The 25,453-nt window shown below is 39.5% G+C and overlaps 1 protein-coding gene across 3 annotated transcripts; it reads right to left on the bottom strand.

Moving 5' to 3' along the window:
* Positions 1-277: 277 nt before the first annotated feature.
* DSE (dermatan sulfate epimerase) lies at positions 278-20,190 on the bottom strand. Of its 3 annotated transcripts, none has more exons than XM_074150696.1 (5): positions 19,730-20,190; positions 9,081-9,334; positions 5,778-6,017; positions 4,076-4,283; positions 278-2,039 (listed from the first exon to the last, which is right to left on the bottom strand). In XM_074150696.1, the coding sequence occupies exons 1-5, from the start codon at positions 20,137-20,139 to the stop codon at positions 278-280; spliced, it is 2,874 nt and encodes a 957-aa protein (XP_074006797.1). In that variant the 5' UTR covers positions 20,140-20,190. The 3 variants fall into 3 exon arrangements, with proteins under 3 accessions (XP_074006797.1, XP_074006795.1, XP_074006798.1); XM_074150694.1 differs by having other exon boundaries at positions 5,778-6,002; positions 19,730-20,139; XM_074150697.1 differs by lacking the exons at positions 4,076-4,283; positions 5,778-6,017; positions 19,730-20,190 and having other exon boundaries at positions 9,081-9,163.
* Between the last annotated feature and the right edge of the window lie 5,263 nt (positions 20,191-25,453).

The raw sequence follows: 25,453 nt of genomic DNA, 5'->3' as shown, positions 1-25,453 counted from the left end.
CAACTTTACATTACTGAACTCTGATGAACAAAGCATAACATTCCCTCAGATGTGAGGCCCAACTCAAAACACAAAAGAGGAGTACTTATTAAGTACTTAGTTTTCCAAGATATTCATTGCTTGCCCTATTGTTCTATCCCTTCTGGTCTGAAACCAATCTTACACCAGCTGTTTTTGGAATGTTTCAGAAAAAAAGAGAAACTTTGGCCCTATTAGGGTTAATGCTTTTGCATAGACGTATATGACCATAAACTGGTCAACTAGTAGAGGTCTTCTGCTAACATTGTGACTGAGAACAGGAAGAATACAGCCACAATAATATACAGCTGTCTACTAAAAGTATTGCATACAGACATCTTTGGCCATGCAGTCTTTTGGCCTTCTGAAAATACGTGAGCTGCATTGCTAACATGACGAAAAAAATAGCAATGTTGAGAATTAGAAAGAGGCGAGTATAAGAAGCTGATATTGATGGGGCACTACTTCGAGCAGTCGTCACCATCTGTGCCAGCCCTGATCGGCCTTTGATTGACACCCCAGTTTTGTGCTTTACATAAGTGATATCTGCAAAATCCAGAAGATCTTTCATTTCCTCGTCTTCATCAACAGGCAACTCTTTTTGTGCTTGAGTCTGTGCCTTTTGTCGCACTTTTCTTTCATTTACCTCAATTTGTGCAAAAATGTCAGGAACGGCATCAACGAATTTGTAGCCTTTGGCTATCTTTCTGTTTTTCTTTGCTCTGCTGTGCTGCTGCTGCTGCCTCTGTGAGATTGCAAATATCCTGTCAATGGCCTCCTCTGTCTGTCTCTTATCTGAAAATCTCAGCAGGCGCTCAGCAGTCTTCCTAAAGCTAGCCGTGTTCCGTACACGAGACAAGATCTGCTTCTCAAGCTGCTGGAAAACGGGCTTAAAATGCTGCAGGTTCCTCTCCACGATCCCTACGTAGTCCTTCACTTCTGGCACTGTGGAACTCCTAATGGCAGATGCTCGGTCAAAGACAATTTTCTGGCGGTCTGCAATAACCTGTGCAAAGGGAGAGCGAGACCCATCCTCAGCGGGCCACAGGTACACGGCGTAGGCGTGCTCACTGGTGGTAATGAAAACATCCAGCTGTGGAGAATCTCCACGGACGGTGAAGCTCTGCACGTCGACGGAGGGCCCAATGAAAAGGTAAATGGCCCTCGTGACGGGGTGCCGCAAGAGGGTTGTTACATTCACGTAGTTTGTTCCATTGTATGGGTAGCCCCGGGGATACATCCTTGAGGTGATGGTAGCTTTCTCGCTGTGGCCAGTGTCATCCATCCAGTACATCTTATATATCCCATCACGGTGCCTAATAAAGGCCCCATGGACATCATCTACAACTGTTTCTTCAAAAGGCACATCCACATTGTGGAAGAAACTGGTCGCTGCCTCCAGGGGGCTGTCATCCTCTAGATGGATTTGGTCCACTAGCAAGAGAAGCTGCGGATGGAGAAGTATGAGGTTTCTCTGCAATTTTCTCAGTTTCAGTTTAGGATTGTATGCACCGACTCCTTCTCCTCTGATAAAAACCACCCCACTTCTCTCCACGGCGGCAACCACTCGTCCCTGACAGTCACCAGCCAAATCATGTTTATATTTAAGCCACTTTGAAGAACAGTCTTCTGTAATCTGCCCTTCCCATGGGGAGAAGCAGCTCTTGGACACAGCAGGGGAAAACATCAACACATTATTAAAAAAAGTATATTTTGGACCATACAGAGCTTCTGTTATGAAAGGTACGCCATTGGGAGCAAAAGTAAAGGAGTTCTGGTCCGGATGTTCGTGGCCAGCATTAAAGTTCCTCCACCCCTTGATCCACTCTTTGTACTTGTTCTTATGAACAATATCATATATTGCACGTCCTCCCAACTTTCCTGACTTGAAGGAAAGGAAAGGCCTGTTGATTTCAGCTGGCAAAGCACTTCCATAGGTTACCACTCCCCAGTCCTCAAAGTAGTGCAGCTTAGGAACCCCATAGTCTGGTGGAGGTATGGAGCGCAAACTTGCATCATACCTGCCATAAAGATAAGAAAAAAGGGTTTAAAAATCACTTGACTGATTCCATTATCAGCACCTGTATAAAACTCAAAAACAATTCAATATTTGCATCAAGGAGCAAACTAACACTATAAAGCCCACATGTATACTTCCCAAGTGAACTAATCATATACTTGTAATGATATTTATCATACCAATACCTATATAAATTTGTTGTGTGGTTTTTATAGAATAATAGCTGAAAGCATCTGCTCCATGTTTAAAGCAAGCAATCCTTCTGCAATCAAAAAATAAGAGTATCACTAATCTCAAACTAGCCACGTTTTGTCTTACGTCATGAAGCTACTACTGACTGCAATACAAATCTTTAGAAAAGGCACATTAGGACCAGGCTGTGGACACTGTCTATTTTGCACTAGACATCAACATTTGCACCTGTTTACTGACTACTTAACCAAGAGAAGTAGAATATCTGTTTCCCCAAACTGATGATTATAGAAGTCTGTAGTCTCCGAACAGAATTATCAATAAACTAAAAATTAACAAAAAGGCATTTCAAAGGATATTTTTTTATGATTTATATCACTTAGTGGATGTTAGTTTCCTTTTCCAACTAGGCTGAAGAAAAATTTGAATAGCATTCTTGTATAAATTGTAGTATATAAGACATTGGTTTAAAAAGAGGTCTTAATTCCAGAAAAGGTTATAATGCTTAGAATTTTTGTTTTATTTGATCTACAGGAATTGAAACAAAACAAACCAAACAAAAAACCCAATAATGGAAAACAATACCTAACCTTCTGGCATTTTTTTTAAGCAACCAAAATAAACATAACCATCCTTAAGCCCAGTAATATTTCTGTTAGACATTCTCATCAGGTTTATTCTCTACAGCTAACCAGGAGCCTCTGTCAGGCTCTAGACAATTGCAGCTCATGTCCCGCGTATGGCTTTGGGAGTTTCAGCCACCACTGGGAGCCTGCTGTGTATCTAGTGGTCCTTCATGAAGATTCCCCTAAAAGCAGACCTCCTCCCTGAGACTCCAACTCAAGTGGACATGCTCGTCACAAGAGCATCACTCCAGCACAGGGAAAAGGCAATTGTTGGAATATTCAGGTTTTTTTTTTTTTCCTTTTACTCAGATGCTCTTAAAAAATTTCTTTCCCTTTGACATCAAAAAGGATTTTCTAAGTATAAATTCCCAAGATTTCCATGGAGGTGCAGCAGAAAAGAATGATGGAATGGGGTTGTAGAGGAGAGATTCTGTATTTTTCAAGTAACAAGATGAAGGGTGCTTAGAGCTAATAAACATGCATTCTAACGTGCATATCATAAAGGCAAACCAACATATATTCAACAATATTTTTCTTCTAAGAGAGAGAAATAGAGCTACGCTGACTCCTCAAAAATGTACTTTTTCTCTCTACAGACTGAGGGAATTTATATGTATATCTAAAGCCTCCTGGGTCTTTTAATTTCTTACCTTTAGAAGATTAACATACAAGTTAGCAGAGCTGTAAATTACATGGAAAATATGGATCTAGTAATCTATCGTGATATTTTTTCGAAGCATTACTTGCAAATTAGTGTGCAAAACCAACGAAGAGTAGCCTTACTGCTCATATTACTTTAGCTTATATTATTACTTATAGCTTTTAAAAGAAAACTACGCTTTAAATATTCCCCTAATTAATTAGTAAAGAACACAACAGGATTAAAAACCATTAGAATAGACCAAATAAACTGAAGAATACATGCAGGCAAATTTTCAGTCCCTTTTGGAACCACTTGTATTCTATAAAAGCAATAGGCAACGGAAGCAAAACACAAAAGCACATGTAGGACGAGACCAAGGTGTTCCCTGTAGAAACACAAGAACACACACTGTGCATCTATGCCAAGTGAAGAAGTTTTTCTGAGTCTAAAAGCTCTCTGGGTTGCACATTGCCAGCTTGATCTTCACTTCTACAGTACAAATCTAAAGATAACGAATTATCACTAACAGCAAACAGCTGTCAGGTTCCTTTTGAGCCCACTCATTCCCTTTCATACCAGAGAAATTCAGTGTGGAGAGTGCACCACCTCTGCCCTTTGGATGGTGTCCCCGGGCCCTCCACCACTCGGTTCCTTCTGATCTGCTCTGCCAACCAGTTCCCGCTGCCGTTGCGCATGACAAATTTGTCAAGAAACACCAGCTGGCTCTCCGGCCCGTAGAACCAGTTATAATTGGAATCTGCAATGGCCACAGTTCTCTGAAACCCTTGGGAAAAAGTTAAAAGGAATGTAAGAAAGAACAAATAAACGTACAAAGATGCGATTGTAGAGCATGACGGTGAAGCCAACCAGTACGAACAGACACAAACAGAAACAGCTTTTTCAGATGTTTATAGACCTACTTGTAAATGAGCCATAAATAGGTTACACGGGAGCTGTTTCCTTCTGGTGTAGCTGACTTGAATACTCACCTTTCTTCTTCAGCTATGAGCTACACACAGTCAAAGTACTACAAAAAATGTAAGAAGCAATGTCCCATCCACTTCCTCTCCTCACTCAGATCTGGCAAAGGTAACTTTCTCTTTACAGCTTTCACTTTTCCTATGTCAACCCAAATACTCTACAGCAAGAAAACAGAGGTTCCCCCAAGGAAGAGAAAAAAAAAAAAAAAAAAAAAAAAAGTCAGCTTCACCCTGAAACATCTAGCATGAGTTCACTTTGCTCTCAGGAACCTCTCTCCTCAGTAGATGCCCAAGGCCTCACATGGAGTCAGGGCAACTCCTTACATGCCTGTGCTGGCACACCAAAGCTGCACTCAGCCCCCCCTAATACACAGGTAGAACTGGGGTTCTTATAGGTAATAAAGTTAACACTGTCTTTTCAACCAGAAATTTGAACAATAACAGTTCCTAATGTATTGTCCTGCAAATAAGCAACAGGAAACCATCATCAAAAACTTGCAAGGCTGCCTGAAACTAAATCTATTCTGAAAGCTCGAAGGGGTCGGTAATATTTATTAATTTATAAGGGGGTTTGTATTTGTACATCTCCATCTTTTTGTCACAACTACCAAATCAGAGATGCTAAAACACACTGTGAGAGACCGGAGAGATCCAGCAAAAGAACAGAAATACTAAGATGTCAGATATTTCTGCTTAATTCTCACATTGAAGAAAGAAAATGGTTCGTGTACCCTTGCATAGAGAAACCTATTGTTTGAGTCAATTACATTTTCCATATGAAAAATATTTTAATAAAAATGGTATAGAAGTATATTTCAATGTTGTGTGGAAAACTGGTGATCATATAAAACTTTCCTATACTTTGTTGATGCTCTTACCCTGGCTTCATAATTTCCTATTCCTTTCACCTAGTGTTTTAGCGTGATAATATTTGGCAAAGGAAAAAATCATTAAGAAACTTGAAGAGTATTATTTTCAAATAGAAAACCCCTGAAATAGGTCTGTTTCAAACTCTGAAAACCAGAAATCAAATTCTGAACCACTGCTTTTTCTCCCAAGTGAGGCTCCTATTTTTGGCTGGTTTTAAAAGCCAGAGTTTAATAAACAATGATCTTTAATAAGCAGTGGTAAACAAGGATGTCACTATTTCAATGGATGATGAAGGTAAAATCCAAGGAGAGGGTTATTTTAAAAAAAATCCAAGTACAATGCTATTTAAAAATGTCCTACTTCAAGTATGGAATTTACTGCTGCTTCAAGAATTAGAAGATTCATCTTCATTCACCCAAATGACCTACCTGGCAGGACAGTCCTGTACATAAATGCAAAGTGCTGCTTGAGCCAGGGGTGGCTGAAGTGATTGATATCAAAGTGCCTTTGGACAAGAAACATGTACTGAAACAGCGACCTGGTCGTGTAGCTGCCGTAAGCCACCCCTTCGTAGAGGGAGCCATCTGTGACCTCCTGCAGCAGGACTACTGACTTCTCCATGATGGCCAACACTTGCTTGGTCCACAAGTAAGCTTCCTGAAGGTAGCCTGAAAGAAAAAGTTGTTGGTGAATCTAACTAAAAAATTACACCACCATAGATCACAGTTTATGTCATCTGTACTCCCCCAGTGGGATCCTTTACAGGAAGGAATCTGGAGTTCTAAAATACAACCTAGCACTGCAGTGTCCCTGTAGCTCTAGGGTGAAAAACAAAACGCTATATTTAAACATAGGAAAGCAAGGTCATGCGATCAGGGAAAACTCTATCAAACACCTTTTGCTAATGATATGGGATTATGCTTTCCATCTTAAAGGAAAAATTTCTTTAGTGCATTCAGGACATTCAGAAAGGGAAAAGCCATGCCAAGACTATCGTATTTCAAATTAAAGCCATATGAAAACAAACTCACAGTCCCCACTAGAGGGTTCCAATAATGCAAATACTCTAATCAGTCATTTTTCACTGACATGATCGTCAGCATGCTAAGGAGATCCTCAGAGTGTAAAAATACATAGAAGTTCACATTTTAGCTGCAGTTAGCCAATATTCTACTAATGCACACTCTATTTTAAGACATGCTCTGTTCTACTTACCTTTTCATTTTATTGTACAACCTACAGGGTTATCCAAACAGAAGTTATTTTGGAAAAGTTTTGCATGGTTAATTCCAAATGCAGATTCCTCAATTCCAGAATAAAATTAATCTTCCAACTAGGTTAAGTTTCGGCCTCTACATACATAAGCCCTAGACAGTGACATTTCTTCTAAAGAAAATACTTTACTATTTTGGTGTGCTCTACACAAATCAAGAGCTGGGAAAAGGCTGTGAGAAGACCTTCTCAGGGCTTGTCTGCCTTCACCAAGGAACAAGCACAAGCACGAGAGCCTCAGCACTGCACTTATGCATTGCAGAAGGCAGCACGTGAATCCAGCAGAGGAAAGGCTACATGCCTTCCCCTATTTTCTTTTGGATTCACTGGTAAGAGAGGTAGGACTAAAGAGAGACCAACTGCTTTGTGCTTCTATATGATGATTTAGTGCCTACTCAGCTCAAAGTGTCTGGACGCAGGTTTAACCAGACTCATTTCCACCACACAGCAGAGCTCGGCTGCCGCACATCACACCCCATTACATGGTGAAGCAGTGCCTGCTGGATGAAACGCACGTGCCAGGCTAAGCCAGTGCGAGCTACCTTCAAACCCGCTACCAAGACTGTTCCACGTCATCGCCACAATTACTGTATTTATGCTCAGCAGAATGATGAGCAATTCAGACTTCCTGCTAGTCAAGGCTGCCAAATCCTGCGCAGTTAACAGAGCGAAAAAAACAATTGCAATGTCTAAGAAGTTAAACAGCCTGAATCTAACATAGTATTTTTATCCACTGGCTGAAGAGATAAATACGATGGGGAAGTCCTGAACAAGAGGGGCAGGTGGTGCTACTTACTTCTGCTTACTTCACTCACAGCTATCTTGACACTATTTCATTACTCTGATGGAGTTAGAAGCACAGTGGTCTGTCTGAATAAAATCCCAGATGCTTCCACCCTTGTTTTCTCTTGTGACATTAATAGCCACAATAGCTAGCTTTTGACTACTGCACTAGCAAGAGTGCTATTTTCCATGATTCATCACAGAGTATTTACCATTGTAACACATATATGTTGTTTACTTAGTTTATATCTATGCTATAACTCTATACTTGTAGTATATTAAAAGAATAATAACACATTAGAATAAAAAAGGAACAGACTCAACCCACTGTCAACTGTCAAAAACTGTTTTGTTTGTCAACAAAACAGAACAAATCTCACCTAAAATTAGCAATATCTATATCAAATTAGGTCTTACTCAATTGTGTGCCTAGAATTCATTTCAATTAGTTTCATTTTTGAGTGCTATGACAATGTTTACATGTTTTTAAGCTGGCTATTTAGTCTGCATACTTCAATAGCTGAATACTGTTTAAAATTATTAGTTGAAATTTAAACCTTTTGGAAGAAAGGTCTACACTCAGATATACTGTTTGCAATTTCTATACATCTAATAGAGGGAGAATTGCCTGTTTACTCCTTTTCTCCTTTTTTTTTCCCCCTTCAGAAACAGCCTTTCATCTTGGAAGAATTTTTAAGAAACCTTTTTGTTTTAAACTTTAGACCAAAAGAAAAACTTTGTTTTAAAAAAATTCAAATGAAGTTGCTCTACATTGAAAACAACAGAATTTTCATTGAGAAATATAGCATCTGGATATTTTGACCTATTTTCATTTGAAATATCAGCACAAATTTTCAAATTGCTCAAGTGTTGCTGAATTTGCCTTTTTTTCTTTTTCTGAAAAAACCCAACCAACTACGAACCTTTGGCGAAAGAAATTTTGCTCAACTTTATATGTGATGTTACCATTGTTTGGCACAAAGCATAATTATGGCCTATATTCTAACGAAAAGCAGGGTCATCCCGCAAACTGCCAGCTTTCTGCAACAACAGAGTCTTGGGGAAGTTGTTGTTGGTTGCGGGGTGCAAGGGCATTGTTCAGAGGAAAAAAGGTAAAGCCCTGCTCATCTCCATAGGAAAGGGTGCTGGAAAGAAAGATCCTGAGCTGTGGCCTTGAGTGGATAAGGTTATACTTTTGCAGCACTCTCAGGGAGACAGGACAGAAGCCTCGGATGAAATTCCAGGTTATCCTGTTGTCTAGCTCCCAGCTTGGAGTGTGGAGTGTTTCTGACTCTGACCTTCTCAATGTATTGTGTAAAGAGACAAGTGCATTGCTCTTTACTGATAACCTACCCTGAAAGACGCTGTCTGTAAATCTGGGCTGGACAGACTATACACAAGGGGATTTTTAATTCTTACAGTTAAGAATTTCAGAATCACTTAGATGATAACTGAATTTACATACACAGGTATATATGGCACATACGTTATACCTTGTACATCTGCCCACAGACTTTTGTTCTATTCAGTAAATTAAATTTTTCTAACAGCAAAAGAGCAAACCCAGTACCGCTGTACTCCCAGAAGCATTTCTATCAGTTCCTGAACTTTGCTGCATAAATGGCTGATTGAGTTGATACACTTCAGAAAAAACATTCCTATGGTTTAGCACATACCTTGATTCATCAGAACCAGGCTTCCAGCCAGCAGGGCCACACAGTTGGTAGGCTGGTGGTTGTGGAGGTACTGGAAGCCCCATCCACGTCTGTATGATGTTTCGTACATATATCCCGAGGCATTGGCAATTACCTCAAGAAATCTCTCCTGTTGAGTCTTGCTAAGGTAGCTGTACAAGAAGTCATACGCAGTGGCAAAACCAACCAAGGAGTGAGCAAGAGGGACCTCATCCCATGGGGCGTCCTTCACTAGCCTGTCAATAAAGAAAGATGCCAATTAATTGAGTTTCACCTACTTATTTTTCTCCATTGCTGTACTGTGAGGTGTGTACGACTTCATGTCTCTGAAGCTAGACAATTCATGTTGAATTTAAAAACAGTAGTAAGCTGCTTACCGAGTCTCTGAGACCAATTTTTTCTTTCCTAAGTATGGACAACGTTAACTTTCAAAGCTCATTAATTTTATTAGAAATATTAAGTTGTTAAATATTAAACCAGTGCCTGTGATTTTCTCTGTTTTGCTAGGAGAAACAGACATGCAGAGGATTGATTGTACAGAAATGGAATCTATTTTTCTGAAGAAAGATTCATATCATTTTTGTCAGAAAGTGTAATTCCACAGTTTACATTCCTCCAAAAACCTGTAACAACCTTTTTCTTTTCCAAAGGAGCCAAATGTTGATAAATTCCTAAATGGTGGCTGTGGGACTGAAGTTGTCTCTAAAGCACATATAATAAAATAACTCACTATGCTTTTTCTTCATTTCCCAAATGCATTCAAGGATAGAAGTAGAGACAATGAAATTTACTTTCATGACTACAGTTCAAATTAATGTACTTAATAGCCCACACACACCCGCCCCCAGTGTTTAGCATAAAATAGAGGTTAAATAATGCCACTACTCAAAATTATTTTCTAGGAACTACCTGCTTGTACGCTGAACTTAGCAAAATAGTAAATTTGTATCAAGAAAAGTCATAATCGAGGTGGAGGTAGTGTAGGACAAATATTTCTCTTAAATCAAGCATATATTGTGTATCAAAGACTTTGGTTTTGTAGTGCTGACAGTACTTTCAGGCCATGGTTCTACAGAAAAGGAAATGTGAAGGAATACATAGTGAAAGAAAATCTTTGATAAACTGAACAATCATCAATTGCTTTCATGGTTGTTCTCTTTCACTTTCTTTGCAGAAAGAAATTGTAAATTGTTGTTTATAAGTTTAATTGTTGAGATGAGTGCGTCCTACTGCAATTACTGGAAATTGTGTTGTGCTCCAGAAGATGTGCACCTTCCAGCTTCAATCCCATCTTCTTTGGAGTGAAGTTATACATTCATTTTTCCTTTTTTAAAAATGAAATCTTTATCTCACCAATTTTATATTAAATACGTGAATGCATTCAGCATTGAGCAGTAGGATTCGACCCTTTTTTTTTTTTTTCAAACCAGGACTAGATTATTTTGTTTGCAGAATTTTGCTTCTTGGTTAACACTCAGGCATTGACAGAAAATGGTTGTGAACAATATTAAGACAGACAGCTGTAAGTGCAGTAACAAACAACTGTCAAAGCATCAGGAAAAAAAGTTCCAGAAATTCACTACTCATCTTCTCCACATCCACATGTTATTCTTTGTAGTCAATGTTGGGAACATTTCTATGTCATTTTCTTCATGGTTCAAACTCTAAACTTACCAGTGAAGATTTCCAGCCAGGTATAGTGAAATTTCTTACTTACATTTTCACTTAATTGCCATGCAAAAAATTACAGACCTGTAAGCCAAACTATTTACATGCTTTTCCTAGACATTCATTTTTTCCACATTTCCAGATAAACTGGAAGAAAACATAGCTGAACTGGCAAAGCAACTCTTCCGGCTCTCCAGATTTATTTATACTGTGCCACTAAGGCACAAAAATTGAAAATCTGAGTTAACTGGTTATTTGTCAATCTCAATTAATTCTCTGCATCTCTGTTTCTGTTTTTTCATCTTTCCTGATCACTGAAAAAGCTCTTAAAATGTTTTTAGTCCTATATGTAAAATAAAGTTGCATTCTATGCCAGTTACATGCAACACTAGCACCTGCGGTTCAAAATCCTTTGACACATGAACATATAATTGACTAGCTATATCATGAATCCTAATTTTCATAGTAGTTTTAATTTGGCTTTACACTTAACCTTAGCACATTCAGAAATCAAATGGGTACAGCAAATACCACTTTAAAGGCTTCTGTCTGGAACAATTACAAAGTTATTGAGACTAACCTATACATTAGGGGGGAAGAAAGGAACAATGGAAGAATTAGAGTTAATTTAAAATATTTAATTAAAAGTTCAGTATAACATGGTAAGTTCAGTCATAAACCATATGGTGTATAAAAACATAAGAATTGCTAATTAGAATGTGCTTAAAACTATATAATGATCTTTACCTGACTTCATCTTAAATGGGATTTGTCAGTGGAACTGATTTATTGTAACTTTCATTGTTAAGATGTATGCTAACTTTATGTTTGATTTCGAACGCAATACTGCAGCAAATTCTATGGTATAAGAGCATGTATTAGTCTCTCCGGCACCACTTGTGATAACATAGAAAACACTCTTCTACATGGGAAGTGAGAAATCAATCAGTTATGACTATAGGTTGCTGATTCTTCATAAAAAAAAACAAAACCCAACCTTCAGTGTAAAAAAACCTTACGTTGAGCATCCTAAACCTACATACTGGCATAGTTACCCACCTCAGGTTAGACAAAGTAATTTTGTCAGAACTTCCCTCAAATTGCAATTCTGTATAGTAAGTCTTGTAACGAATTTAACAGAGGAGATGCACACAAGTAATACAGAAAATTAAAGATGACGATTTAAAGACCCTCATTTCTAAACATATATAAGCAGAGTCAACATCTGTTGTTAAAACGAAGCTCTCTTGAAGTAATAACTCTACAGCTGATATAAATCAGTGCACCTCCATTAATCGAGTTTCAGTGGAGCCAAGCAATGTACACCAAACAATGTGGAACATGATTCACAAGAGGAATGGTCAAGTAGCAAGCATTAAGTGCTTTTTGTATCTAAATTACGCTGTCATTTTTCAAATGGATCTCCAGTGTCAGATTTGGTAAACAGCCTGGCTGATAAACCGTGGGAAAGCCTGCTACCATAGGCCTGCACTGAAAATATTACGTGAAAAAAGAGTTTTCAGGACTATCTATTAACTCCTCTGCTTTGAAATAGTAAAGAAAAGTTGTGTGTATTTATACAAATAAAGATAGGTAAAAACATGCAGATATTTTGCACTGGAAAACAGCTATTTTCTAAGCATCGCAGAAGTAAAACTTAACATCAGACAGTATGAGCCTCAGCTTAGCAATTACCTGTGTCTGAAGACAGCAAGTAACCTTTGCCTCAATGCTGCATTAGCCTCTTCGGCCTTTTAAAGGTATCAGATGTTACAAAAAAAGAATCCAAAGTAAATAAAAATACCTATAATGGATTCTTTAGCATAGAGCATCTAGATAGTTACAAACATAAGCACACTTAGCAATGGCAACTGTTTGAAAAATTCTAGAACATATTTTAAAATAACAACTACATCATAAATGCATCCTTACAAATAGTAAAAAAAAAATTACTATTCTTTTTACACTTATATGCCTTTACCTGCATATGAAAGTGGTGCCTGCCTGGAAACTTGAGTAGTTTATAAAAGAGCAAAGAGTGCTGAATGGGTTTGCTGCCTAATGATCAAATTCCATGAACATCCAAAGACATAGGCATCATTCTGCACAAAGAAGTGCTGTCTGGACAAATTCTGTGAATGGCACAGGACAAATACATGCCTGTGGTGTTCTTTTAAGTTCTCGTCATGTGTGTCATATAAAATATTTTATTTTAAACATTTAGAGTTTGATATAAATCCTCCATGGAGGAACTGGAGAAATAAAGAGATCATGGATAAGGTTGGTACTACGGATAAGTAGTATGGTTTTCTTACATGCGTTGAGAATTTTAGCATGGTGCAACATGGTTCTCTCTTTTAGATTTGCCACCTTCTACAAGGAACAACGAATCTGAAGGGGGGGTTAAGACCCAATTCTTCAGTCATCAATTTATGATGTCAACCATCATGCATGCACTGCATTTCCAAGGCTGAGAGTGTGCGTACCACCTTCACTAAATGCGATTCCATGCTCTAAGTATACCAGTTGTATAAAATTTCGCATGGGACATAAAAATCAACATAAACAACAAGAAAAATTGTGGTAAGATTATCACAATCTCTCCATTTCTTGACAATACTCCTAATGCTACTAATGTCTCTTCTCTCAGTAGAAATGGTTTTCTGTATCTTTCCCTCATTTCTCTCTACTAATAACTACTTCCTTACTGAAACCAGAAGCATTAGCATTTCTCTAACAAATATAAGCCAAAAGGGAAAATTCACTGTCTGCCCAGTTCAAGGCAGGATTTAAATCTATCTCTCCTTATTGAGTTCCCTGATCACGGTCTGTGGAATGTTTAGAATTGCCTTTCCTTCACTTTGTATCCAGTTCTTAAAAACAAATTGAAGTAAATAGGAAAACAATACTCTTCAGCTTGAGAAACAGAATACCCTTCCAGGCAGTGTGAGATGTGATTTCTAGCCTCTGTGTCAACAAGTAATATGGCATCACTGCACGCAAAATGAAGCATTAAGCACATCCTGACACATATATTACACACGTAATCCACATCCTGAAGTTTAAAGCTCCAGAGTTTCCCGTGACAAATTACTTACTGCAGAACAACTCTTGATGGTTGAGGGCGGGTTAAGCTAATGACTGAAGGAAGCCCACCAGTGCTCCCTCCTCAGCACTGAACCCCTCACTCTCAATAGAGGGATGCAGAGGAAATGAGTCAAGGTTCTTTTCTAAAGGCTTTCAAGTGAAAACTAGTTCAAGGGCAACCCTCTAGTGCATTTTGATGCCATCTAACTTAGATGTGGTAGGTAGCTAATAGCATGGTTGAGTTTAATGCACTTTAAATGTCAAGCGTGGATGCAAGTGTGACATGTAATAGGGCCAACTGACTTCTTGATCCTGAAACTGATTGCATAATTGTACAGTCTTCCCAGTGTCAATGGCAATGACGATGCCCTGGCACTCCACGGGACCCTTGCTATTGTTCTGACCCACTTTGAGGGGAAGGAGATACAGCTTTAAACCTCCCGGCAGGCAAAGGAGAGAAATATTCTTCCGTGGCCAGAGGGAGTATACACACCAAGAGAGAGTATACCTACCACGGGGAATGAGACCACCAACATTTATTTTATAAACTAGACTCAATTTTCAGTATTTTTCTTGCAAAACCTCCAAAAAAAAATATTTTCTTGTGCTTAAATGGAATATTTTCTTCACGAGCAGAACAATATCTTCCAATTTTTGTTTTGGAAAGCAAAAAGAAAAATCCTTGAAAAAAAATCGTTTCATCCAAAACAACCTCTCAGCTTTCACCCTTTCCACATTTTTCTGGTTGGCTGCCAAAAGAAAAACCCCATTATCTGCACAATCTAAGTGCTCCATCATTTGCAAGAACAAAAATGTTAAGAATAAAGAAAGTCCTTGAAACACCGATGATTTATATTTCCGGTGTCTAAGGTAAAACATAACAAATTTGCCCCTATCTCTTTACCCGTCGTGTTTCAGCAGCAGCCAGACATGCTTGTGTTCATTGCAGCTCAGTTCACAGGAAGACAGGCAAAGGAGTGGTTACATGTAAAGGGCTACATTCATATCAATATGGAAAAAAAAAAGGCAACATATAGACAACATTTTTCAGAAGTTTTAAGATCTTCCTATAAAAGTAGGGTTGTATTGCTTAGGTGTTGAGGAGGGAACTAAAACTTTACTCCTTTGGAAACCTTCATCTACTTTCTACCCTCTTTCTCTCTGTTTCCCCATAGGTTTACAATCATCGTTCTGCTGCTTCTAAAGCTTCTTTCAGATCCTCTTCTCTCATTTTTGGTTTTTCACAAAAGAGTCCATTCACACTGGGCTCGCTCTTAGTATCAATCATGATCCTTCTGTGTTGACGCATTAATAAACAACAACTGAGTCTGTTTTAGTAGTTCTCAGTGCCATATTAAGCAGACACAGAAATTTAGTTATGTTATTATTTCAACAGATTACCGCTATCTCTTCTTGTAGCAAATTTTTATACCAGGCATGCCACAAAGTGAGCTCCCTGTAGCTACCACAGAACTTCAGCACCAATTTATCCCCAGAGACCCTATCAATTAAAAAAGAAGGTATAAAAGAAACCCTTAGAAATCCAGCTAGCCATTTAGTTTCACGGTCATACACAATTTCTATCTTTAAATGCTACATATGAAAAAGTTAAAAACAGCGTGAGGGTTTGATATTTCACTTACTAACATAATATATAATCCAGATACCAAAATCATCCTCCTACCCTTCCTTTTCTTTTTCTTCCTCCTTGTAGGAAACTATCTCAGCATCCCCCAAGCTTCTTCTATACTAACTTCTATGCTACAGTCTTGTAAAACCCTCCTAAGTTTTCTTTGAATGTGACTGCTTGTTGGTTATTGGGAGTCAAACAGATGTTCTAAATTTGTGGCATCAGCACAGAGATGCACGTTATTTCAACTCGGCACATGTGAACTTATTTTAGTTGTACATTTATCTACATAATTAATTATTTATCTATTTTTACTTCATAATCCATATTGGTCAACACCGAGCACTGTCTGGATACTAACAGCAATGGTCCTATACCATGCTCCAATACTTTTAATAAATAGGGGCTAACAGAAGGGTATAGAATTGCTGGTTAATACGAAATAGCAGAAAACTCAAAGATTTGTCATGCCGAAGCCTCCCGTTAGCTTCTCCTTACTTGCTGCTATTTCCTTGGAATGTTTGCACGTGCTCGACAGTAATTATCTCCCCTATGAAAGCCACAGAGCCAGGCTTACTGTCCAATCCCACACCTTACTGCACATTGGTAACATACTTGTCATTAGAAATGGTGCGTCAACTATGTGCCAACAAAAAAAAAAAAAAAAAAAAGAATTTACAGAAATCTCTTGTCTGTCAGTTGTAGATCTCTCCTGTCCGTCTCTCCTGCTGTAAGAAGGGTGCAGAATTTGTGAACTTCTAAGGCATCTGTTTATAAGGTGGGCTTAGTAAAGAAGGGAGTTTTTCACTGCTTTGTCCAAAACACAGGATCTGACTGGACTCATTTCTGCACGATGTTTGACTCTGATTACATCACTCCGCTCAGTGCGGGAATGGGCCGAGGCAGCATATGGAAAGAATCAGGAGTACAGACTCCCTTGGCCAAAAACCCACTTCTGGTAGGGAGCGCTCCAGGGGACAGTCAGAGATAAAATGCCAGAAAACGCATCTATATCCTCTGTTCTCTGTAAAATAAGATAATATGGCTTACATATAAGGACAAACTTTCCCTAAGATTTCAGGCAGCATCTAGATACCAAATCCCAGGAAAACCTAGCAAGTTATTTAACATCAGCTTTTAATTTTTGCAGGCAAAACCATTAAAGTTCATCTATTTTTATTGAAATGTTAACGCACTGCGTTTCCTTGCTTTTGCTAGTGTCCAAAATATTGTCCGTTCCCATATGATTTTGGGTGATTGTTATAGTTAGCTATTAGCCATTGCCCCTTTGTTTATTTTAAAATGTAAACCTACTCCAGGATGTAGCAATTACGGATGCTCTGTTATTAGCAGCATGCCTATCAATGTCCATTGTTATGACAAACGGCTCAAGCTCTGTTAGCCTACATGAATAGGAACTCAATTAAGGGTGTACTTTATTATGTGACATAAAATGACTACCGTAATAGATGAGAAAAGACAAAAGTCCTTAATTACATGCCCCTTCCATGCATGTATTCATTACCAGCAGACTTTCTCATAACCGTATCCTGAGATATTGAACCATATTTGGACTATTGAGGAATCTCTCTAATGTAAAGATAAAATCTAAAATGTCAGTCTCCTTAATCTCCTGGCATTCTGGGACAAATATCCAGTGACATTTTAAACTATATTTATTTTCTCCAACTACTGCACACACTACCAAAATACACTTTCATTTTCTGGTAAGGCTTAAATTTTATTTAATATCGCCACAAAAATTAGAGGAAATTAATCCAACTGGATCAGGTTTTTTTTAAGTTCTAGAGCTATTTTAGAGTCGATGCTATGTCAGCAGAAGTCAAAAGAAATCCAGATTATACTGTTGAAAGAATTAAGCTGCCAGCAAGGAACCTATACAACCACCAGACTTAACTTTCCAACACATGTTGATGAATCTGTCAGTGATAAAAAGACATTTTTTGGGCAATTCACATGGCAGCCTGGGCACCTACATTACAGAGGAAGTCTAGGGAGAGAAAAGTTCCTCTGATTTACTTATTTTACTGATCCTTCTCTGGACAAGCCCTCTTTACTGATGACAGAACGAGTTTTGGCAGATAAGTCTCCTAACATTCAAGGCTCCAAACTTGGGCAACTTCAAACCCACTCCTTCTTTCCACTCTCCTGATCAGAATACGTGTGCCTTCAAATTATTCAATAAGGATAACATTTGTAATATATCACCCAGAATCATATTTTCCCCAAAGTCCAAGGAAAACTAAATGCCTAAATAGACCAGACAGCTTCTTTTTTAAATTCCATTACTGTGACATTGCCAGAACAGTTCATGTACAGTCTCAGGCAGTGCTTTAGACGCCATAACGTCTAAATGCCTGCTAGCAGTGCTTAGGATGCAACTCTCCTATTTACCATGTTTATTCTCCTGGTCTTATCCTAACCAGAGAAGTGTGTGCAGTAACATGTTTTCTGTTACTTTTTAGTTGAGTTTCTTAGGAAAAACAGATTATACATCATCTGTCTGTCCACTCCTTCAGCTGCTGATCTATTTGAACGAAGCCAGATAGAGCAGTACCTGCCTCAGAGATATGACATTCCTACAGTTTCCTTAAGACTACTGTTGGACAAGGGAGAGGGATCTGCATTACTGCCATCACTGATGGAACTATAGCGTGAACTCCATGTTGACAGCATTCAGCCATAAATTCTTAGGGGAAAAACAAAAATGGAAACCAGAACCATGTTTCTGTGACAGCATTTGAAAAGCTGGCCAGTTGGAGGCTATAGAAAGGGCAGCTTACCCCAGCCCTAATCACCTATGTTTCCAATTTCTGCCTTCTGTACTTCCCCTACTAAGCACATTGCGTGTGCTCATTTTGCAAAGCAGAGAACCTTGATTAAACCTTGATTGTTTGCTGAATGACATGTCTACATCAGAAGAAAAAGATGGGAAAAGCATGGCTTCTCTTTCACTGAGGTAACACAAGATACTTGCCTGAGAAAAACAGTTGTTTGGGGGAGGTAAATATCCAAGTGAAAATAGGATATCTACTCAGTTCTGATTGGTATCTGGTCAGCTGGGACAAAGGGGAGCATTATGGCAAGGGACAGAGAAACCACAAATAATCCAGGGCAGGAATCACAGGACACAAGGAACTGAAATGAGGTTATTGAGACAGTGAGTGAGATGTAGGAAACCAAGAAAGACAGACACAAATACGTTCCACTACTCAAAATGTTACTTGCTCCTCTTTCTTATTGCATTAAAACAGACAGCCATGTAACTATGTGTTTACACTACCCACAACAAGATAAGAAAGTGCAAACAATGAAACTTGGGAGGATGGTGTTGAGTTTGGGGCAGTCTGTAGGTCCTGTTGGAGATGGTTACACATCCTTGCATTCACCTCTGTACAGCTCTATCCCTCTGCCAGTGTGCCAGGAGAAACACAGACTGCCTCTGGAGGTAAGACTGCAGCTCTGTATTGCTATGCTTCAGCGGAAGATTTTGAAAATTACCACCATCCTGTTGTGCCAATACTTTTCTTCCCAATTCCCATGTGCCCTCTCTTCTGTGGCATGCAAGCAACTTAAGCCCAGCGTGTCCCTTCTCTCTCTCACCGCTTCTTTTGTTCTAGTTCCTGTATTTCTGTGGCATTCACCACTTTAATACTTAGTATAGGGGACCCCCAACACTGTAATGCCTTTTCAATCATGCCCATCAGGAGGATATGGATCCCAATTTATGCCAGCTCAAATCCAGCAAGATTCCAATCACAGTCCATGGATGGATGCTGTTTATAGGACACTACTAGTTGGTCTTAACCCAAAGAAGGTAAGGAATAGTAGTTTGAGCAATCAATACTGCTTGAACAGTTAATGCTTCTTCCTGTGCTGACTTGAAAACTGACTTAGACTTCTGCTGAGCTGCTGCCACCACGGAGCTGTAGGATGGCAGCTGTGACCGAGGGAAGCAGTGCCCCATCACTTTTTTTTTTTTTTTTTTTTTTTAACTTTACAGCAATTAGGATGGTACACAAAGCATTAATTTGCAACCAGATAAGTCCAGGGAAGGTGAAAAGCTGTGTGTCACTGCTGGTCCAGATGAGGGTAAATGCATTCAGCAAGTTAGTCACTGTTAAAGTGAATGTTAGAACAAATGAAATCATTTAAGCAATTCACTCATCCACTCATTCCTCCAACTGCAAACAACTTTAAAAAAAAAAAAAAGACAAAAATCTACCAACTAGGCTGAGCCGCCATCCTCTCCATGTAATCCTTGGCCATGTTGACAGCCTCGATGTTTTCAGGGTAGAGCACACAGAACATCGCCAGGGCCCCGAGGTTGTTGCCATAAATTTCATTCCACCGAGCACTGAACTCCTTCGGGTCCCAGGGCGGAAGGTACTCCAGGGGATTTGACAGCATCGTTTGCACTGCCTCAATCAGACGAGCCGCAATGTGCTGGTGCGTGGTGGCAGCCTGGAGACGCAGGGCCTCCAAGTCCCCTTTGGAGAAGTAGAGCATGGGGTAGCTGTCATAGTTGGCATTGACAAAAGGAAGCATCGCGTCCTCCCTGGCGCCGTAGGCAAAGGCGAAGCAAACTGCGTGTATGAAAAACACACTTGGGGCTCCCCGTGTATGAGTCCTCATTGTGGCATCAGATCTCCAAGTCTCAGTGGCAGCCAAACCATCTTTGAAATATCCTATGGCAGATGGATGTGAAAGAGAGAGTTAGAAAATGAATCCATGAGACACTATAATTCAGGATGCTCTCTAGCAAATATGATTCCATCTAGACTTAAAAAACCCCATGTATTGTCCAGGACGCTTCCAAATAATTTCTGTGTGAATACTTCAGACAAAACACCCGCTGAGCAATTCATCCTAAAGAAAAACCTGCGCACTTTGAAGAAAGCTCCTCCCTCACACACCTTTCCCTCCAGCAGCTGATACGAGGCAAAGGAACACACTGACAGCTCTTTTACTCGAGATTTCAAATAATTGCAAGGGTGCCTAATAAGCAGCAGTGCTGACTGTACTGGCAAGCGGAGAGGGGCGGGAGGGGAGGAGGAAGGGGGAGAGCCAGGGAGACTGTGCTGGCGGCAGCCAAGCCTGCGTGCTGCCTTGGCTGATGTTAGCAGCTGGAAAGGGAAGGATGAGGAATGCTGGAGGTTTGCGCCGAGGTCATTTTATACAGCGCTTGAGGCCTCCGGTTCTGACACGTCCTCGTTTTCAAAAAAACACAAACACAAAAACCCAACACATTTAAAAGAGAGAGGAGAGAGAAAGAGAGAGTGGCAGAACCTTAGAAAAACAGGTGAAATACCTTGTCTTTAGGGCATTTACATTTTTTGCAGCATTATTATTATTATTATTTTTCTAAGAGTCTCTCCATTTTGCAAGTGAAGATTTACTGCCAGCTACCAAGAAGGCTGAACATTAAATTAAAGTGCGTATTTGCATATTTTCCTACATACAAGACTTCTCAAAATGGGTTCAAATGGCAAATCTATGCAGAGGTTAAACACAAGTATTTAAAATAGTAAGTCACTTTGTAAAAATTATCAACTATCTAGCCTTAAGTCTCAGATAAAATGTAGCCTGGATTCCCCTGAGGAAAGCCAGCAAATTCCTAGAATTCTTCCGAGGGGAAAGGTTACAGAAAGCAGACCCAAGAGAGACAGTTTTATGTAAATAATGAACAGTAGTTTTCAATTATTAAAAGGAGAAATAGACAGAAGGAAGAAAAAAACCTAAAAACAAATATAAAATGTTTTTTTCCATGGAAAACCTGTTTCATAGGATTCAGTCATAAAACTCGTAAGAAGCTGAAGTACAAAGCAAGCTTTTATTTCTCCCCACAGCTCCCTACCTAGAGATGCCAAAATTTTCTAACAGAAACCTAGGCTGCTAAAACCTTATTTGGAGATCCACGTTCTGATTCAATAAAGTCATTAATATGTGCATAGGCAATAAGACAACCCTGATAGACTGGTGCCTCAACAACTACCAGGTACACAGACCCTTTAGGTGCTTGTGTTCAGCTCCCAAAATTCATTTGGGAGCAAGAAACTTTGGCTAAGGAGGACATCTTTTCTTGTGAATTCCTGCCTAGGGTAAAAATAATATTGCACCCTATAACTGCCTACATTTATATATCACAGTGCATAGCATAATTGCTTTAACAGAACCTAATGGAAGATGACATTTCATAGTATTTTAATGCATTTTGCAGGTAAGTTTTGCCCTTTTTTGGATGTAAACCAATCATTACAGGACACATTAAGGAGATCACAGTGTGGTTTATTTGGTAACAACTTTTACTGTATCTACATATTCTCTTACCACACACAAAGAAACATACACCGTAGTTTATCCAAACACATTCAAGTCTACTTATATTCTCATCTATAAATAAGGAAACCATACAACAGTATATTTTGAAAGGAAGGAGGTAAAAACCAGCCAAACCAGTACATCATGTTTGAAACACGATGTAATTTTTTTAACTGTTGAGAAGAACTGCTTTTTTATAATTAAAAGAAAAAACCAAAACCACACAATTTTTTAAAAGTCTTTATGATGCTTTAGAACTGGGGCAGAGGAAAGAATCTAAAAAAAAAAAAAAAACCACACCAAATCTCCCCCCCCCCCCCCCCAAATGCCTATAACTTTTTCTGTGATCATCATACTTTGAAAGAAGTTTCCTGGCTTACACAATCAGAAAAAAATCCCAGCTAGCAGTAAGGACTTCATGCATTCTTTTCCTTGGTTTGATTTCTAAGTACTTCTGCACATCAATGAGAATAAAGCACATACATAAATTTAGGGGTGGCTTTAAGAGTTCCCTAAATTAGGGTCTTTCTGACCAGAGATTAGGGAATATACAGTAAGGTTGCCCAGAACTCCCTCTTGGTAAATCAAGACACAGATTTCCCAGAATTTCACCATCATCAAACACCTCCAGTGTTGTCTAAAATTCATAGTCCATATTTTAAGAATTCAATAACCCCCTTATTTCTCCCCTTTGCACGTGTGCATTTAACAGAGAAAGTAAACCCTTTTTTCACCATGTACATGAGAAGCAACCACCGTACCACATTGTTTAGACAAACAACAGCATAACTGGAAAACCAATCTATAATATAGTCATAGGCAGCACATCCAGAGTCAAGATCTGGAAGAAAGTCAATAGGGAGTGACAAAAGCAGGACTACAAAGTCATTCTTATTTATTCTTGGTTAAATCACGCTGATATATTCCTGTCATATGAAGGCAATAGCCCATGGCAGCCATGACTCAGTAAGGCCAGTGAGCCCTGTCATAACTTCACAGGGCTCAGCTTGGTGTGACTGGTGGATAGGAGGAGGCAGCAAGAGAGGAGTCCACCTTCCTTTCCATGCAAACCTCTGTTCAGGCACCAGCCACAATCATGTGGAGAGAATCACCCATGCGGGACCCTGGGATGGCATGGCTATGGCTCAAACTGCGCTACAGAGAGCGAGGAGAGAGACAGATGTTCCACATTTTCTCATCTGTGATGTCCTTAATAGCAGGATCAGCAAGGTAATAATGAAAACAATCACAAATCTCCAAATAGAATAAACACATAGATTTTCAATAAAAACTAACCCAGGTAGTGAGGAAATACAAACTGGATGGTTCTGGGTACAGCCATGACAAACCACCTCCGCAGGGATTTCAAACGGCAGAACTGCCTTCAGCCACACACACCATCAAACACTTCGCTGACCAGGACCAGACCTGACCACACATTTCACTGACTTGTCCAGGTAAGTCCAGAGGGCTAATGGGCACGATCATCATTCCTCAGTTCAGTAACTGTTTAGAAACTAAACTGATTAATAAGGTATATATAAAACCACTTACAAAAGAACTAAAGCACCTTTAGCAGAAGAATGTGACCGAAGGTGGTAACACTCAGGGACTATTTAAGATTTATTACAATGGTATAAATGTACCCGGGGGGGAGAAGCCAAAAACACTGATGCAGAATCCATCTTAAACTCTGTTGAACTCTAGACTTTGACGTTTCCTTAGTTAACTTACTCGCATACTGAAAGCTGAAGAAACACATAGTACTGTTCAAAGCCAAACCTCGATTATCTGCATGGCTTAGGTGACGGCAGACAAGTATAGATAACTGTTTGCATAAGGTTCAACTTAGCAGTTGTGAGTTTACCTGCTACAAGTTTGTTTGGTACACAGGGCTCAAAAGAATAGGAGCTTGGGCTTTCTGATCACTTAAATCACACTCACAATACCTTTTTTTTTTTTTAAAGTTAAAAGAATTTCTTGTTCTCATATTACACTACATCATTACCAGGCACATCTTCCAAGAAAAACTTTACCAAGCAACTCAACCTTTGCTGAAAATGAGGGGTTTTTTATTGAGTTTGGAAGCCATAACCTGATAAAGTATTAAAAATTAAAAGGAGAGTGAAGGATGCTTGCCCATGGAAGAAAATTGAGAAGTCTCTCTTAGTCCTAGATTAAAAGAGCATTTGCCATGATTTCCACTCCATTGCTAGCAGAAACAAACACTAAAGAGTATCATTTATTCTAGAAAAAACAGACTAAATCTTAACTATTGCAGTTCTCTCCATCTGCATCAGTGAGTAGATGTTCAACCGCAGCAAGAAAAAGTATGGTAAAACTGATGCCAGTAACTGAACTGGGCACGGGTATATATAAATAAGTTCACCAAATAAACTTGTTTTAATACCATATTTAAAGGAAAAGAGAGACCCTGTATACTCCTGCCACTTGGCTGCAGAAAGGCTGCTCCAGGGGCGAGAGCAGAGGAGTGGGAGAGCGGCAGCGGAAGGGTTGAGGAGAGGACAACAGTAGGAGGACCATCAGCTGGAACAGCTATCCTCGAAGCACTCTGACCTTCTTGTGGATCATTACAAAAGTAAAACCACATAGAGAATCATGGCTTTCTGCAATATCAGTTCTGAAGAGCCACTATGCTTTGTGGATACTTTTTGCCGAGACACTTGTATCACTTCTTAAAAAGCAGAAATTGCAGATGTCTCTGCTGGCGTCTCCAACACTGCCCACGACTCACTCCGACACAGGGATCTCATCAACCTTTGCAGCCAGGGACAGAAAAGGTGGGATTTCTGATGACGAGAACTTCCACAAACTGGAGGCATCGCCAACAGGTTACCCAGTTTACTCAGGTTTCTGAATGAAAGAGCTTCCCAGGGCTGGGACACAAACAAGTTAGACCTGCCCACTCAGTCACACCAGGAGTGACTGTCGCAGCACAAGTTCTCGCCTGTGCTTGCTGTGGTCCTGGGCCCTCCACCACCTCACTGCATGACCCACCGAGGTCCTGGGCCCTCTTCCACCTCACTGTGTACCTCAGGGAAGGCTAATGCTCAAAGAGGAACAGGAGTCTCCAGAGTCTCCAGCCAGAAGAAGGTGGGTGGAGTCACACCCTCAGTGAGAGCTGGGCTTCCCACTGCCACGCTATCTTCTCCTTCTGCTCAGGAGATGCCACAGGCAAACTCCTGGCATCTCTGCTGCAGACATGCTGGCTTTCCTCTGAACCCCCCTGATAGTGCCTAGCTGTCTCCAGAGAGAGAGCGAGCTATGTCCTATGCTTGTAAGAAAAAAAATAATATAAAAATTAACTAGTTTAAAACTCAAAATTACTATTTAAAGACTTCACCGATTTTACAACCTTTTGTCTTCTTTTGGGCAGCTCCTATTTTCCACAAAGACTACAGTTCTCATTATTGCTACCTGAATTACCTCCACACGTGTTTGGTAAGAATTGTGTTCAAATATTTAATGGAAAATCTGTTCTACCGTACTGACAAAAAGCAAGTCTTTAGGTTCAGCCTGCAAACTTTTACCTTAGACAGTGGCCTCTGAATCAGCAAGGACTTAACTTGCATAAATTTTTTGCATCATTTCTTGATAAATTATTCAA

Source organism: Numenius arquata, chromosome 7 (assembly GCF_964106895.1).
Source record: "Numenius arquata chromosome 7, bNumArq3.hap1.1, whole genome shotgun sequence".
NCBI classification, from domain to species: domain Eukaryota; kingdom Metazoa; phylum Chordata; class Aves; order Charadriiformes; family Scolopacidae; genus Numenius; species Numenius arquata.
Note: the sequence above shows the minus strand (reverse complement) of the source record. Positions and strands in the feature narration are given on the sequence as shown.